This window comes from Cherax quadricarinatus, chromosome 47 (assembly GCF_038502225.1).
Source record: "Cherax quadricarinatus isolate ZL_2023a chromosome 47, ASM3850222v1, whole genome shotgun sequence".
NCBI classification, from domain to species: Eukaryota; Metazoa; Arthropoda; class Malacostraca; order Decapoda; family Parastacidae; genus Cherax; species Cherax quadricarinatus.
In genome coordinates, this window is record NC_091338.1 from 4,054,686 (window position 1) to 4,069,062 (window position 14,377).

Genomic DNA, 14,377 nt, shown 5'->3' on the forward strand with positions numbered 1-14,377 from the left:
TCTACCATTACCACTACTACTACCTCTTCTTCTACTACTACTACAACTACTGATGAAATTAAGCCACATGTGCGGCGTCTGGTTGTCTTTGTTGTGGACGTTTCGCCTCGCCTAGAACCCATGCCACACTACCAACAACTTGACGGGGCAACAAGTGCCCGAAGACCCTCAACCCTGGCGATGCCTGCCAATGAAGCCCAAGTGACGCATGCTGATGAAGATGAGAAGCGAGATGACACTCCCCTCCGGGGAGTCGCCGCAAGAGAGAAGAAGAGGTTACCCTCCAGCCGGAGGGCCCAAGAAAGAAGACAGAAGAAAGAAGATGAACGACACCCCCAACCGGGGGCCACAGCCGGGTCACCATATGGAGAAGACCCGGGCCGGAAGTACCGGCAAACCTCTAATGAATGAATGAATGAATGAACCTCTGGTTAGTGTGACTTTGTCAATGGTCCAAGTCGGACCGAAACGTCGTCGAAAGCTTCTCTCTTTTATGTGCGGGTTATTTGTGTTTCACCTTTAAAATCCGCGAGCGTTGAAGATACGCAGAGCAGTGATTCGTGACTATGCTTGGATTAGTACATATGCGTTAGTTGATGCTATACTTTTACCGGATGATTATGTTTTGCAGACTATGGCTTGGCAATAGAGCTGCAGAGGAGGGTAGTGCCAATTGGAAAATTAATTAGACAAATACAAGAGTAGGAAAGGTTGGGTGTAGTAAGCTTCATGTCCTTCCAAAGTGCATGTATACATTTTAACTGAGTTAATGTTTAGGAATATCATTACCAACAAATTATCACTGTAATCTTAGGGAAGCGCTAAACCTGTAGGGAATGGGAGGTAATCGGGTTTGATTGAATGAAAGGGAAAAAAGGTTAACTAGATCACGAGCTCTTCATCAAAATCAAGCAGCCCTTATTGATGTTATTAATCACGTAGGAAAAAAAGACTGTAGCAAGATACACTCAATCTGAATGAAACATAACCCTTGCCTATAAGCTGGTGGCTACATATTCTTTTACAATAAATACCAAACAAAGAACAAAAGGTAGATAAATATTTCAAATAATCTTCACAGATATATATTATTTTCAGATCATAGTTTATCAAGTTGAAGTGAGTAATCAATGATGTTCCCTGCAAAATATTACTGCAATTCAATTTCGACTAGATTAAATACCTCAACAACACAGGCTGCAATCTGAAAGATTAATATATTTACACGTCACAGATATATTGTATTTATATATTGCTTTCTAATCTATTGTTTCCTTTAAGGAGTAACGTCTTTATGAATTGTGGCCTGAGTAGTTATTATCATCAACTGCACAATCAAGGATATCGCCAGTAAGAAATCTGAGCCATGTCATTACTGAAGGGTCTGTGTATGTAATCCCGTGTAGAGGCTGTATGTAATACCATGTAGAGGCCGCGATAACGTTGACGTGGGAAGGAAGGCCATGGATTTAGACGTGTCTGTAAATGAACGTAAATATGCCTGGCCTTACTGGTCATGTCAACAATGCTTGTATTAAACCTAGGAATAGCAAAGACCATTTAATGATTCAAAGAGGATGTACACAATACTCTGTGTTCTGAATAATCAATTATCAGTGTTGGAGTTTTAACATCAACATTTTAACCAAATTGATCTTGGACCGTCAAGACACGGCTGTCAGATGAACTATCTTTAGTCAGGTCGCTTACACTATACCCGTCCTCCATACCACGTACTATATATGCCCATGTTTTTCCTTACTCTGTACTAGATTGATAAAGCACCTGGTAAACGAAACTTATCGAAGTTAAAGTTCTCTAACGTTGCACGTGTCTGGTTTTACACATTAATCATTATGTTTGAGACAAGGACATGGAATTGTATTGTAGCAGCTCAACTCTCAACGTTAGCTGCGTTACTTTAAGTACAACGGGCTACAACTCTTCAGCGTGGCTACTCCACTGCCGAAGATTCTACTCGATCTGAAGTTCAAGGACAATATCCCAACTTTTCTACTGTTGAATCTTCTACCCTATCTGGAGATAGAGCACAACCTCCAGTCTCTCAACGTGGCTGCTGTAGAGTTGAAAGTTGCCCTTGATTTGGATACAAACAACCTCCAACCCCATTATTATTATTATTATAATCAAAAAGAAGCGCTAAGCCACAAGGACTATACAGCATCCTCCAACCCCATGACGTGGGTATTCTACCGCTGAAGGGTCTACTCGATCTCTAACTCCTTGACGTTGCTGCTCTGCTCCTCGAGTGTGTTTTCAACTTTCATCCACTTATACTGAAGAACGTGTTTAAGATTTTTCTGGTGTTCTGGTACCATCATCAGCAGTTCCTCCAGCGAAGCTTGGACCTGCAGCAAGCGATGGTCGTCAATAAATTAAAGTTTTTCATTGTATTCAGTATAACATGGCTAAACTTTTAATGAAGGTGGGTTTTGCGTATGTGAACGATATGAAATAGATCAGTGAAGTGACTTTCACAAATGTTAATAAAAATTAATAAAAAAAAACGAAGACACATGAACAAGTTTTATTGAGAAGTGTCGCTCTCTGTAAAGCTTTATAAAGTGATAATTTGATAAAGCTCTATGCGGAGGTTAACGTTGTCCCACTAAACGCTTGTAACGAATTTTTTTTTTCATTATCGACGGCATGCCATTTGCATCCCCAAAAAAGTGTTAAACAGACAGGGATGCATTCAGATTCTCGTAATAACACTTTTTGCAGTGTTCAGTTCTTTTTTGTCAAATGTTTTTTGCTTCAAATTATGTTTTTAATATTATTGTTTTTACATATAGTCGAGTTCATTTAGCTTCGAAAAAATTACTGTTGATCGCGTCATTTTTACTGAATTCATCCATTCATAGATATTACCACGTTCAAATTTTAACAGTACGTCAGATCTATCGCCCTTACATATGTCCGTTTCAAAATTCAGGGTTGTTAATAAAAAGACTAATCTGGCAGTATTCAAATTCTCATAAGAGCGTCAAAATCTCATGGATGAAATAAGTCAAAGTTAATACACAAATTAACAAATGGCAATTAGACCACGTTTCCGTCCTTCTTGAACATTATCATCACGAATGATGTTTCAGTTGACCGAAACGTCGTCCAATTTTCATTTACAGCTTGTGGATCAGTTGTGAATTTCAGTTCCAATAGTCTGGGGTCACAGTTTAACTTACCTCCTGTAGTTTGAGCGAAACGTGTTCTATTTGGTTCTTCCAGATATGTTGCTGGTGGTTCTGAAGCTGTTCCTGTCTGCTCACCATCTTCTCAACTGTCTCCCAGGCCGCAGACTCGCCAAGGGAGCTGCACCACACAACAAGGCTCAGCACTATTCACATTATTAATAATCATCTGAAGCGCAAGTAGCGTAAAGGAGGCTCGATCCTCCGTCCTCTAGGCGCGACCTAATCATATTCGCCTTATTAATACCATCCATGTTAAGCGCTAAACCCATAAAGTTTATTCAGCAAAGGCATATAATACGAGATTCTATATTCAGATTAATTTTGCCTGTGACCCAGTTTGGGTGAATACTCAAAACTTAAGGAATACTTTAATAATCAAACCCACATTAAGGCAAAAAACAGAAGATGAGTAGTACATATTTGGACTTAGTGCTCTTTGCTGAAGATGGCCCCAATTAGGCCGAAATGAACAGCACTCATTTATTTTACTGTCTCCATGTGAAATAATTTATTCCATGTCTATAACATTCCACGACAGAATGCGATGAATTGATGCCATATACCTGTGTGAAGATGCACCAGGTTGAGAAGATTTGAGGCCGGTCAGGCGCTCCAGACGTGAGAGTTTGTTGTAGAGGACATAGTTGGCAATCAGCAGCAGCAACAACGCCACCATTACCAGACCTATCCAGAACCCACCTCGCTTCAGCAGGGGAGGCGAGACTGTTTCTTCCCAAGATCAGAAAAAATATATTAATGTTTGTTTCATCAGCGATTCGTTAAGACTGCTACTTATCAGCTGTAAATCACAAGTGTGATTTTGACATTCTCATATTTTCATGTTAATATGCAAATTGTCAGACAAAAGCTAGTAGACGGAGATCTTTGTGACTGGATACTATGAAAATGAAAAGGTATAAGAACCGTTACAGAACAGAACTTCAGGATCGGGAGTTAAAAATGCCCCTCTCCTATTGTTATACATATAAGCAGTAGAAATAGCAAGGGTAATCGAGATGATAATGCTACTGTGACTATTACAAGAATAACAAATTGTAACATTAAGACAACCATAATTTAAGTCACAGAAAATTCTCAACAAAGAATCATTCCTAACTTAAACTGAACGAAAGGAGCATTTTGAAACATCTAATATACTTGTGTGCGTATTTACATTTAGTATCTGAAGCTCAAACTCACCCATTTTAGGGCTGTGCATATTTTGGCTGGAAGAGTGGGCTCTGTTCTTATCGCGGGGAACATGTGCTCGACGACGCACTCGACCCGTAGGGGCGCCGACTTTCTCCGCTTCAGCCTCCAGTCGTGACAGCAACTCCGCCATGAGAGCCTCCATGCCGTTGTACGTGTTCTTCTCCAGCATACCTGTATCACCGTATATAGATTATCATGCGAGACCAAGTCATATCTACATGAATTAGGCTATACCCTCGTTGACCTGGTCACACCATGGAGGTTTTCAAGATTTTTTTTAAGAAATTCCAATTTCTCCATTAAAATAAAAGTATATATGGTTTAAAACATTAATTTAGAGTAAAGTGCCCAAACTTACAGCTTTGAATTATTTTTTCACATCTAATCATAATATTAGTGAAATATTATCATATACCATTTGGGAATAAATAAAAAACCCTGAACCCCATCCAAATCCTTCTGGAACTAACATTTCCAAAATGGGCCTGGCCATACGCATCTGAAACGGGCAATCTCCGTCTGGTATTGAGCAAAACCACACGGCCATGTCCATACTACATTGCAATAAGCAGCTTTACCTGGGCCTGATCATAACCACCTAAAACTATATATAATTACCCAAGCTCATCCATAAACCCATGGACTGGATCATTATATATATATATATATATATATATATATATATATATATATATATATATATATATATATATATATATATATATATATATATGTCGTGCCGAATATGTAAAACTGGTCAAAATTAAGTCCTTTGTGAAATTTTCTCTTATACGTTTACAGATATATTTTTTTCATTAATGTTAATGTAAAAAAAAATTAATTTTGCACCAAAAGAATCTTAGAAAACTTACCTAACCTTATTATAACGAGAACAATTTATTTTAGCCTAACCCAACTAAATGTATTTTAAATACGTTTACAATAATTTAATACTAAACAAACACAATCAAATATATTTTTTTTCGTTAGGTTCAGAATGATTTTGGCGAAATTACTGCATACACAAATTTTCACTTGTCCTATATGGCAAGATGAGCGTTGCTATTTAAGCCAAGATCGCAAATTCTGCCTATTCGGCACGACATATATACATAATATATATATATATATATATATATATATATATATATATATATATATATATATATATATATATATATATATATATGCAATAAGATCACAGTAAACAGGTGATTTCAGAATATGCAAAACAACCACTCTGAAAGAATAGAGAAATTCCAAGCGCTTTCGTGACTACTCACATTATCAAGGAACTATGAAAGTAAAGCATCCAAGGAAGCTATATAAGGGGTCTGGCCAGCACCTCACTATCAGATCCCACAACGGTTAAACACCTGACGCGCGCCGACCCAACTTGGATAGGTCCTTTGCACAACTCACCCCACAAACTATTCTACCCAAGAAAATTAAAAAATTATTTGTCCAGTATATTATTAAATTCTTCCCAAATTCTATTAATTATAAATGGATCTAATTTATATAAACCAAAGGAAATATTCATATTATTGTCAAAACTGCTTTTTATGAAACAAGATTCAATTATATTCCTGTCGACCATGGACTTGCTTGATACTACTTTCTCAACTTTTTGAAAATCAATTGAGAAAGTAGTATCAAGCAAGTCCATGGTCGACAGGATGACAGGATGGATAATGAGAACCTTCAAAACTAGGGAGGCCAAGCCCATGATGACACTCTTCAGGTCACTTGTTCTATCTAGGCTGGAATATTGGTGCACTCTAACAGCACCTTTCAAGGCAGGTGAAATTGCCGACCTAGAAAATGTACAGAGAACTTTCACGGCGCGCATAACGGAGATAAAACACCTCAATTACTGGGAGCGCTTGAGGTTTCTAAACCTGTATTCCCTGGAACGCAGGAGGGAGAGATACATGATTATATACACCTGGAAAATCCTAGAGGGACTAGTACCGAACTTGCACACGAAAATCACTCACTACGAAAGCAAAAGACTTGGCAGACGATGCACCATCCCCCCAATGAAAAGCAGGGGTGTCACTAGCACGTTAAGAGACCATACAATAAGTGTCAGGGGCCCGAGACTGTTCAACTGCCTCCCAGCACACATAAGGGGGATTACCAACAGACCCCTGGCAGTCTTCAAGCTGGCACTGGACAAGCACCTAAAGTCAGTTCCTGATCAGCCGGGCTGTGGCTCGTACGTTGGTTTGCGTGCAGCCAGCAGCAACAGCCTGGTTGATCAGGCGCTGATCCACCAGGAGGCCTGGTCACAGACCGGGCCGCGGGGGCGTTGACCCCCGAAACTCTCTCCAGGTAAACTCCAGGTAAACTCCAGGACAAATAATTTTTAAATTTTCTTGGGTAGAATAGTTTGTGGGGTGAGTTGTGCAAAGGACCTATCCAAGTTGGGTCGGCGCGCGTCAGGTGTTTAACCGTTGTGGGATCTGATAGTGAGGTGCTGGCCAGACCCCTTATATAGCTTCCTTGGATGCTTTACTTTCATAGTTCCTTGATAATGTGAGTAGTCACGAAAGCGCTTGGAATTTCTCTATTCTTTCAGAGTGGTTGTTTTGCACATATATATATATATATATATATATATATATATATATATATATATATATATATCTCTATATATATAGAGAGAGAGAGAGAGAGAGAGAGAGAGAGAGAGAGAGAGAGAGAGAGAGAGAGAGAGAGAGAGAGAGAGAGAGAGAGAGAGAGAGAGAGAGAGAGATTTTGGGAAATGTTGAGTGAATGCGTGGGGAGTTTTGAATCAAGTGTGAGAGTAATGGTGGTTGGGGATTTCAATGCTAAAGTGGGTAAAAATGTTATGGAGGGAGTAGTAGGTAAATTTGGGGTACCAGGGGTAAATGTAAATGGGGAGCCTTTAATTGAGCTATGTGTAGAAAGAGATTTGGTAATAAGTAACACATATTTTATCCATTTTATCCATACCTCACCTATGCTATTTGTGCTTGGGGATCAACTGCAGCAACACACCTAAAGCCAATAATAATCCAACAAAAAGCTGCAGTAAGAATAATCACTAAATCCCATCCCTGGCAGCACACCCCCCCACTCTTCAAAGATCTAAACTTACTCCCAGTTCAGTACATCCACACTTACTACTGTGCAATCTATATCTACAGGGCCTTAAACTCTAATATCAACCTTGACCTAAAACGCTTTCTTGATAGTTGTGACAGAACCCACAGGCATAACACCAGAAACAAACATCTCTACGACATTCCCCGTGTCCGACTAAACCTTTACAAAAATTCAATGTATGTCAAAGGCCCTAAAATCTGGAATACCCTACCTGAGAACTCTAGAACTGCAGACACATTCATCACCTTCAAAACTACCATTAGAAAACATCTTATCTCCCTGATACACCCCGTCAACTAACTACACGAATACCACCTGGTGGTTCACACTTACACTCGCTCACTCATTTGACCATAAACAGAAATATTAATCTCAGTCTTAAAATAATGAATCCTGTGATACTCCAATACTGAAACTATATACTGTGCCAAAACAAAAGCATTCACATTGCTAAACTCACAAACTAGTATTTAGTCACTTAGCCATAATACCAACTTACCTCATAATTTGTAATATTTTACAATTAAGAATAAAACTAAGTATGCCCGAAATGCCTAGCCATGCTAAGCGTTCTAGTGGTACACTCTGTAATCACAAGTTTACTACATGTAAACCAAACAATAACCAAATTTCTGTAAACTCAGCATTGTAATCCTTATAGAGAATAAACTTTGAATTTGAATTTGAATTTGAAAAAGAGGATAAATAAATATACAAAGTATGATGTAGCACGTAATGAAAGTAGTTTATTAGATTATGTATTGGTGGATAAAAGGTTGATGGGTAGGCTCAAGGATGTACATGTTTATAGAGGGGCAACTGATATATCGGATCATTATTTAGTTGTAGCTACAGTTAGAGTAAGAGGTAGATGGGAAAAGAGGAAGGTGGCAACAACAAGTAAGAGGGAGGTTAAAGTGTATAAACTAAGGGAGGAGGAAGTTCGGGTGAGATATAAGCGACTATTGGCAGAAAGGTGGGCTAGTGCAAAGATGAGTAGTGGGGAGGGGGGTTGAAGAGGGTTGGAATAGTTTTAAAAATGCAGTATTACAATGTGGGGCAGAAGTTTGTGGTTATAGGAGGGTGGGGGCAGGAGGAAAGAGGAGTGATTGGTGGAATGATGAAGTAAAGGGTGTGATAAAAGAGAAAAAGGTAGCTTATGAGAGGTTTTTACAAAGCAGAAGTGTTATAAGAAGAGCAGAGTATATGGAGAGTAAAAGAAAGGTAAAGAGAGTGGTGAGAGAGTGCAAAAGGAGAGCAGATGATTGAGTGGGAGAGGCGCTGTCAAGAAATTTTAATGAAAATAAGAAAAAAAATTGGAGTGAGTTAAACAAGTTAAGAAAGCCTAGGGAAAGTATGGATTTGTCAGTTAAAAACAGAGTAGGGGAGTTAGTAGATGGGGAGAGGGAGGTATTAGGTAGATGGCGAGAATATTTTGAGGAACTTTTAAATGTTAAGGAAGAAAGAGAGGCAGTAATTTAATGCACTGGTCAGGGAGGTATACCATCTTTTAGGAGTGAAGAAGAGCAGAATGTAAGTGTTGGGAGGTACGTGAGGCATTACGTAGAATGAAAGGGGGTAAAGCAGCTGGAACTGATGGGATCATGACAGAAATGTTAAAAGCAGGGGGGGATATAGTGTTAGAGTGGTTGGTACTTTTGTTTAATAAATGTATGAAAGAGGGGAAGGTACCTAGGGATTGGCGGAGAGCATGTATAGTCCCTTTATATAAAGGGAAAGGGGACAAAAGAGACTGTAAAAATTATAGAGGAATAAGTTTACTGAGTATACCAGGAAAAGTGTACGGTAGGGTTATAATTGAAAGAATTAGAGGTAAGACAGAATGTAGGATTGCGGATGAGCAAGGAGGTTTCAGAGTGGGTAGGGGATGTATAGATCAAGTGTTTACATTGAAGCATATATGTGAACAGTATTTAGATAAAGGTAGGGAAGTTTTTATTGCATTTATGGATTTAGAAAAGGCATATGATAGAGTGGATAGAGGAGCAATGTGGCAGATGTTGCAAGTATATGGAATAGGTGGTAAGTTATTAAATGCTGTAAAGAGTTTTTATGAGGATAGTGAGGCTCAGGTTAGGGTGTGTAGAAGAGAGGGAGACTACTTCCCGGTAAAAGTAGGTCTTAGACAGGGATGTGTAATGTCACCATGGTTGTTTAATATATTTATAGATGAGGTTGTACAGGAAGTAAATGCTAGGGTGTTCGGGAGAGGGGTGGGATTAAATTTTGGGGAATCAAATTCAAAATGGGAATTGACACAGTTACTTTTTGCTGATGATACTGTGCTTATGGGAGATTCTAAAGAAAAATTGTAAAGGTTAGTGGATGAGTTTGGGAATGTGTGTAAAGGTAGAAAGTTGAAAGTGAACGTAGAAAAGAGTAAGGTGATGAGGGTATCAAATGATTTAGATAAAGAAAAATTGGATATCAAATTGGGGAGGAGGAGTATGGAAGAAGTGAATGTTTTCAGATACTTGAGAGTTGACGTGTCGGCGGATGGATTTATGAAGGATGAGGTTAATCATAGAATTGATGAGGGAAAAAAGGTGAGTGGTGCGTTGAGGTATATGTGGAGTCAAAAAACGTTATCTATGGAGGCAAAGAAGGGAATGTATGAAAGTATAGTAGTACCAACACTCTTATATGGGTGTGAAGCTTGGGTGGTAAATGCAGCAGCGAGGAGACGGTTGGAGGCAGTGGAGATGTCCTGTTTAAGGGCAATGTGTGGTGTAAATATTATGCAGAAAGTTCGGAGTGTGGAAATTAGGAAAAGGTGTGGAGTTAATAAAAGTATTAGTCAGAGGGCAGAAGAGGGGTTGTTGAGGTGGTTTGGTCATTTAGAGAGAATGGATCAAAGTAGAATGACATGGAAAGCATATAAATCTATAGGGGAAGGAAGGCGGGGTAGGGGTCGTCCTCGAAAGGGTTGGAGAGAGGGGGTAAAGGAGGTTTTGTGGGCAAGGGGCTTGGACTTCCAGCAAGCGTGCGTGAGCGTGTTAGATAGGAGCGAATGGAGACGAATGGTACTTGGGACCTGACGATCTGTTGGAGTGTGAGCAGGGTAATATTTAGTGAAGGGATTCAGGGAAACCGGTTATTTTCATATAGTCAGACTTGAGTCCTGGAAATGGGAAGTACAATGCCTGCACATTAAAGGAGGGGTTTGGGATATTGGCAGTTTGGAGGGATATGTTGTGTATCTTTATATGTATATGTTTCTAAACTGTTGTATTCTGAGCACCTCTGCAAAAGCAGTGATAATGTGTGAGTGTGGTGAAAGTGTTGAATGATGATGAAAGTATTTTCTTTTTGGGGATTTTCTTTCTTTTTTGGGTCTCCCTGCCTCGGTGGGAGACGGCCGACTTGTTGAAAAAAAAATATATATATATCTATTATATATATACATATATATATATATATATATATATATATATATATATATATATATATATATATATATATATATATATATATATATATATATATATCCACTTCGGCCTGGTCTTACCTACTTGGATCAGACCAATTTATCCAACCTAATTTTATCTCTACGTTAACATAACAATGCCTACCTATACCTATCTATACATACCTGTAAATGGTTATTCCTTACACCAACAAGTTCTCCTCCGGTAACATTAAAGTGTTGCCCTAACAGTTGAACAGACTTTTCAACTGTGTATACTGATAACCCTAAAGTTATTAGTATCAACAAAACAATATGAACTAGCAAAATGTTGTTTTCTAGTAGCCAGTTGAAGTAATAATTACAAAAGAACAGTTAATTATATGTTCACCTTTGACCAAACCCCAGACCGCCTTCTTATATTTGACATTCGACCAGACGGTGAGGGTAGTGGTGCCTCTTGTGTCCCTGGACAGGCAGTAGTGGTTGTACACAGTGAAGGCGTCAGCGTAGGGAACACCAGCGTTCATTGCCTCAGTCTCCACTACGTACATGGCCCCTGCCCGGCTCTCCTGCACTACCTGTTACGCCGAAGACCTTCCAAACTCACACACATTTTTAAGATTTTTTTGGCAATACACCTTATCCTTACAGTGAACATACTAACCCCCCCCCCTCCAAAAAAAAAAAATTACTTCTCAGCCCAAATAGTTGATATGCCATTAGCGATGTTAACCACAAGGCCTAAATCCACAGAGACCATTGTGTTCGTCCGCTTATGTAACCTTTTGCCTCTATGCTCTTCGTGTTTAGTTAAATTTGACTTAATGTTTCAGTTATAAATCTTTACTGTGTAACTGTAATTGTCATAATGAGCGCACGTCTCAAATACATCTATTGCCTTAAGGTTCTTACAAGTGATTCACTTAAGTTGGAGCAGTTAAAGGAAAATGCTAATGTCATTAAGATTACATTTTACCATTCCACTAAAATGAGTGCCTTACCAAAATAAGACAAAACCTTCTTTATCGGCTAAGAAAATTACGCTATGCCCAAAAAATCCACCAGTGCTTTGTGAGGGATGGAAAAATCGCAGTTAGGAAACAGCCCACTGGGAAGAGATACTTCATCTCTACAGAACATGACCTTAAAACATTCCTAAGTGAGGCTGGACTAACAGAATCAGAGTAAAGTGCAGATAATACCCACAGTCCACAGTTAGTGTTATATTGTCATAAATTTGTGCCCCCCTAAAATTCTAATACCCCAACTACTTTTGATTGTCATTGTTGTATTCAACGACCATTCTACCTCATAGTCTTAATTTGTTTAATATCTACAGAATCTATCTCCTTTTTTTACAACTTACTGCATCACTGTTCCATCTTATTTTATTATAAACTAGCCATAACTTGTCCTCAGTAATTCTACCTCACTTTAAGAAATACTCAACTGCCCAATTTTATTCTAAAATCCCTATTATTGCCCAGTTTTGCTTTAAACTATATTGATCAAACTTATTGTAAACTTCTTTTATTGACCATTTTATTCTATACTTTTTTAAACTAGTATTTTCAACTACAACTTTTATATTATCGTGTCTACCATCTTACTAGCATATTATAACCAAGTCATTGCCATTTTTATTTTTATCATTTTTTTTATTATTATTCTTTTGCTACCTTAACTTGTATATTTTATCCTGTCAATTTAAATCTAGTTATACTCTAATTCTTGTAAACAACTTATATAAGACCTTAGTGCAATTACAATTGAGAGTCTTGTGCCTTTTTTATATTATTAGATTAAACTCAGTTGTACTATAGTCAGTACCAAATTCATTATATTAGACCATAGTGCAATTACTAGTGAGAGACTGGTGCTATTTTTAATTTGTATTTTTAAATTATTAGATTAAATCTAGTTGTACTATAGCTCATTCTAGCTCAAAACATAGACTCCACAAAAGTCATTATATTAGACCTTAGTGCAATTACAAGTGAGAGTCTTGTTCTATTTTAAATTTGTATTTTTATATTACTAGTTTATACCTAGTTGTACTTTAGTTCATTCCAGCACAACACATAGACAACATCAACTTCATTATGTGTAGTAGTGACTATACTCTATATATAATAATATAATAATATAATAATAATCTTTATTTACTACAAGTACATGGTATGCAGTCCTAGCTGACAACAATGACATACTACTACATAGAAAGCCACTTGTTATGCTGAGCATCTCGGGCAAATTAGGTCAGTGTCCCAGGATGCGACCCACACCAGTCGACTAACACCCAGGTACCCATTTTACTGATGGGGAACATAGACAACAGGTGGAAAGAAACACGCCCAATGTTTCTACTCTGGCTGGGAATCGAACCCAGGCCCTCGCCGTGTGAAGCGAGAGCGTTAACCACCAGGCCACCAAAATACTCTAGCTATATACTTATCCAAACTTCCCACCACTACAGATATCAGTACTAGAACTCAACACACAACTCAGGATATAAATAACCATAATTTAAACCTAGAAGATGATTGATCACGTTGACCCTGATCTAAACCTCCATAATCTGACACCCAATCAAAACCTATTGGAAAGTAACTGCCTTTATTACACAGCATCACAAGCCAGCACTATCCTAAACAATGCTAAAAGTCTATCAGTACTTAACTACAACATCAGGTCCTTAAGCAAACACTATGATGACCTCCTGGCACTCCTTGAATCACTAAAGACACCCTTCTCCTGCATTATTCTTACTGAGACCTGGCTTAAGCAGGACACAATAGATATCTACCCTCTACCAGGATACACAGCAATTCACAACTGCAGACCAAACCAAGTTGGGGGTGGTATTGCAATCTATTACTCTAACCAATCATCTTGTATTAGCACCACTTGCTTTAGTGATGAATATGGGGAATACATTTTTGCTAATTTTACTGTAAAAAACCTTAAGACACCTATAACAATCGGTGCCATTTACCGGATACCTCACACAAACATCCCAAATTTCAGTGAGAAATTAAAGTCACTAATAACAAACAGACAAATGAATAAGCACCACCTTCTCTTAGCTGGAGACTTCAACATCAACCTTGGCTTACCAGATGATCAGCCTATAACTGATTTCATCAACAATATGAACAACACACTTCTCATACCAACAATAACTAAACCAACCAGGCTCACTGAGAAAAATGCAACCATAATAGACCACATATGGACCAATATACTAGCCCCCCTTAAATCAGGGATAATCACAGATAGCACTACAGACCACTACCCTACCTTCCTGCTGACTAACATTAGTAAACCACCACTTGAATACAACAAAGTCTCATTTAGACTCCATGACGAGGCCTCAATAAGGAAG

General features: G+C 38.3%; 1 protein-coding gene across 2 annotated transcripts in view; it reads right to left on the reverse strand.

Annotated features, from left to right (window-relative positions):
- Nucleotides 1–1,069: 1,069 nt before the first annotated feature.
- LOC128696536 (prolyl 4-hydroxylase subunit alpha-2) overlaps nt 1,070–14,377 on the reverse strand; it is a 48,042-nt gene continuing 34,734 nt past the window's right edge. The window contains exons 6-10 of one of the 2 annotated variants that reach the window (XM_053787824.2): nt 11,381–11,570; nt 4,416–4,598; nt 3,779–3,938; nt 3,207–3,333; nt 1,070–2,369 (exon numbers count right to left, since the gene is read on the reverse strand). In XM_053787824.2, the coding sequence (XP_053643799.1) occupies nt 2,226–2,369; nt 3,207–3,333; nt 3,779–3,938; nt 4,416–4,598; nt 11,381–11,570 (804 nt within the window). In that variant the 3' untranslated portion in view covers nt 1,070–2,225. Of the gene's footprint in view, nt 2,370–3,206; nt 3,334–3,778; nt 3,945–4,415; nt 4,599–11,380; nt 11,571–14,377 lie in introns of both variants that reach the window. The other variant, XM_053787823.2, reaches the window with a different exon arrangement.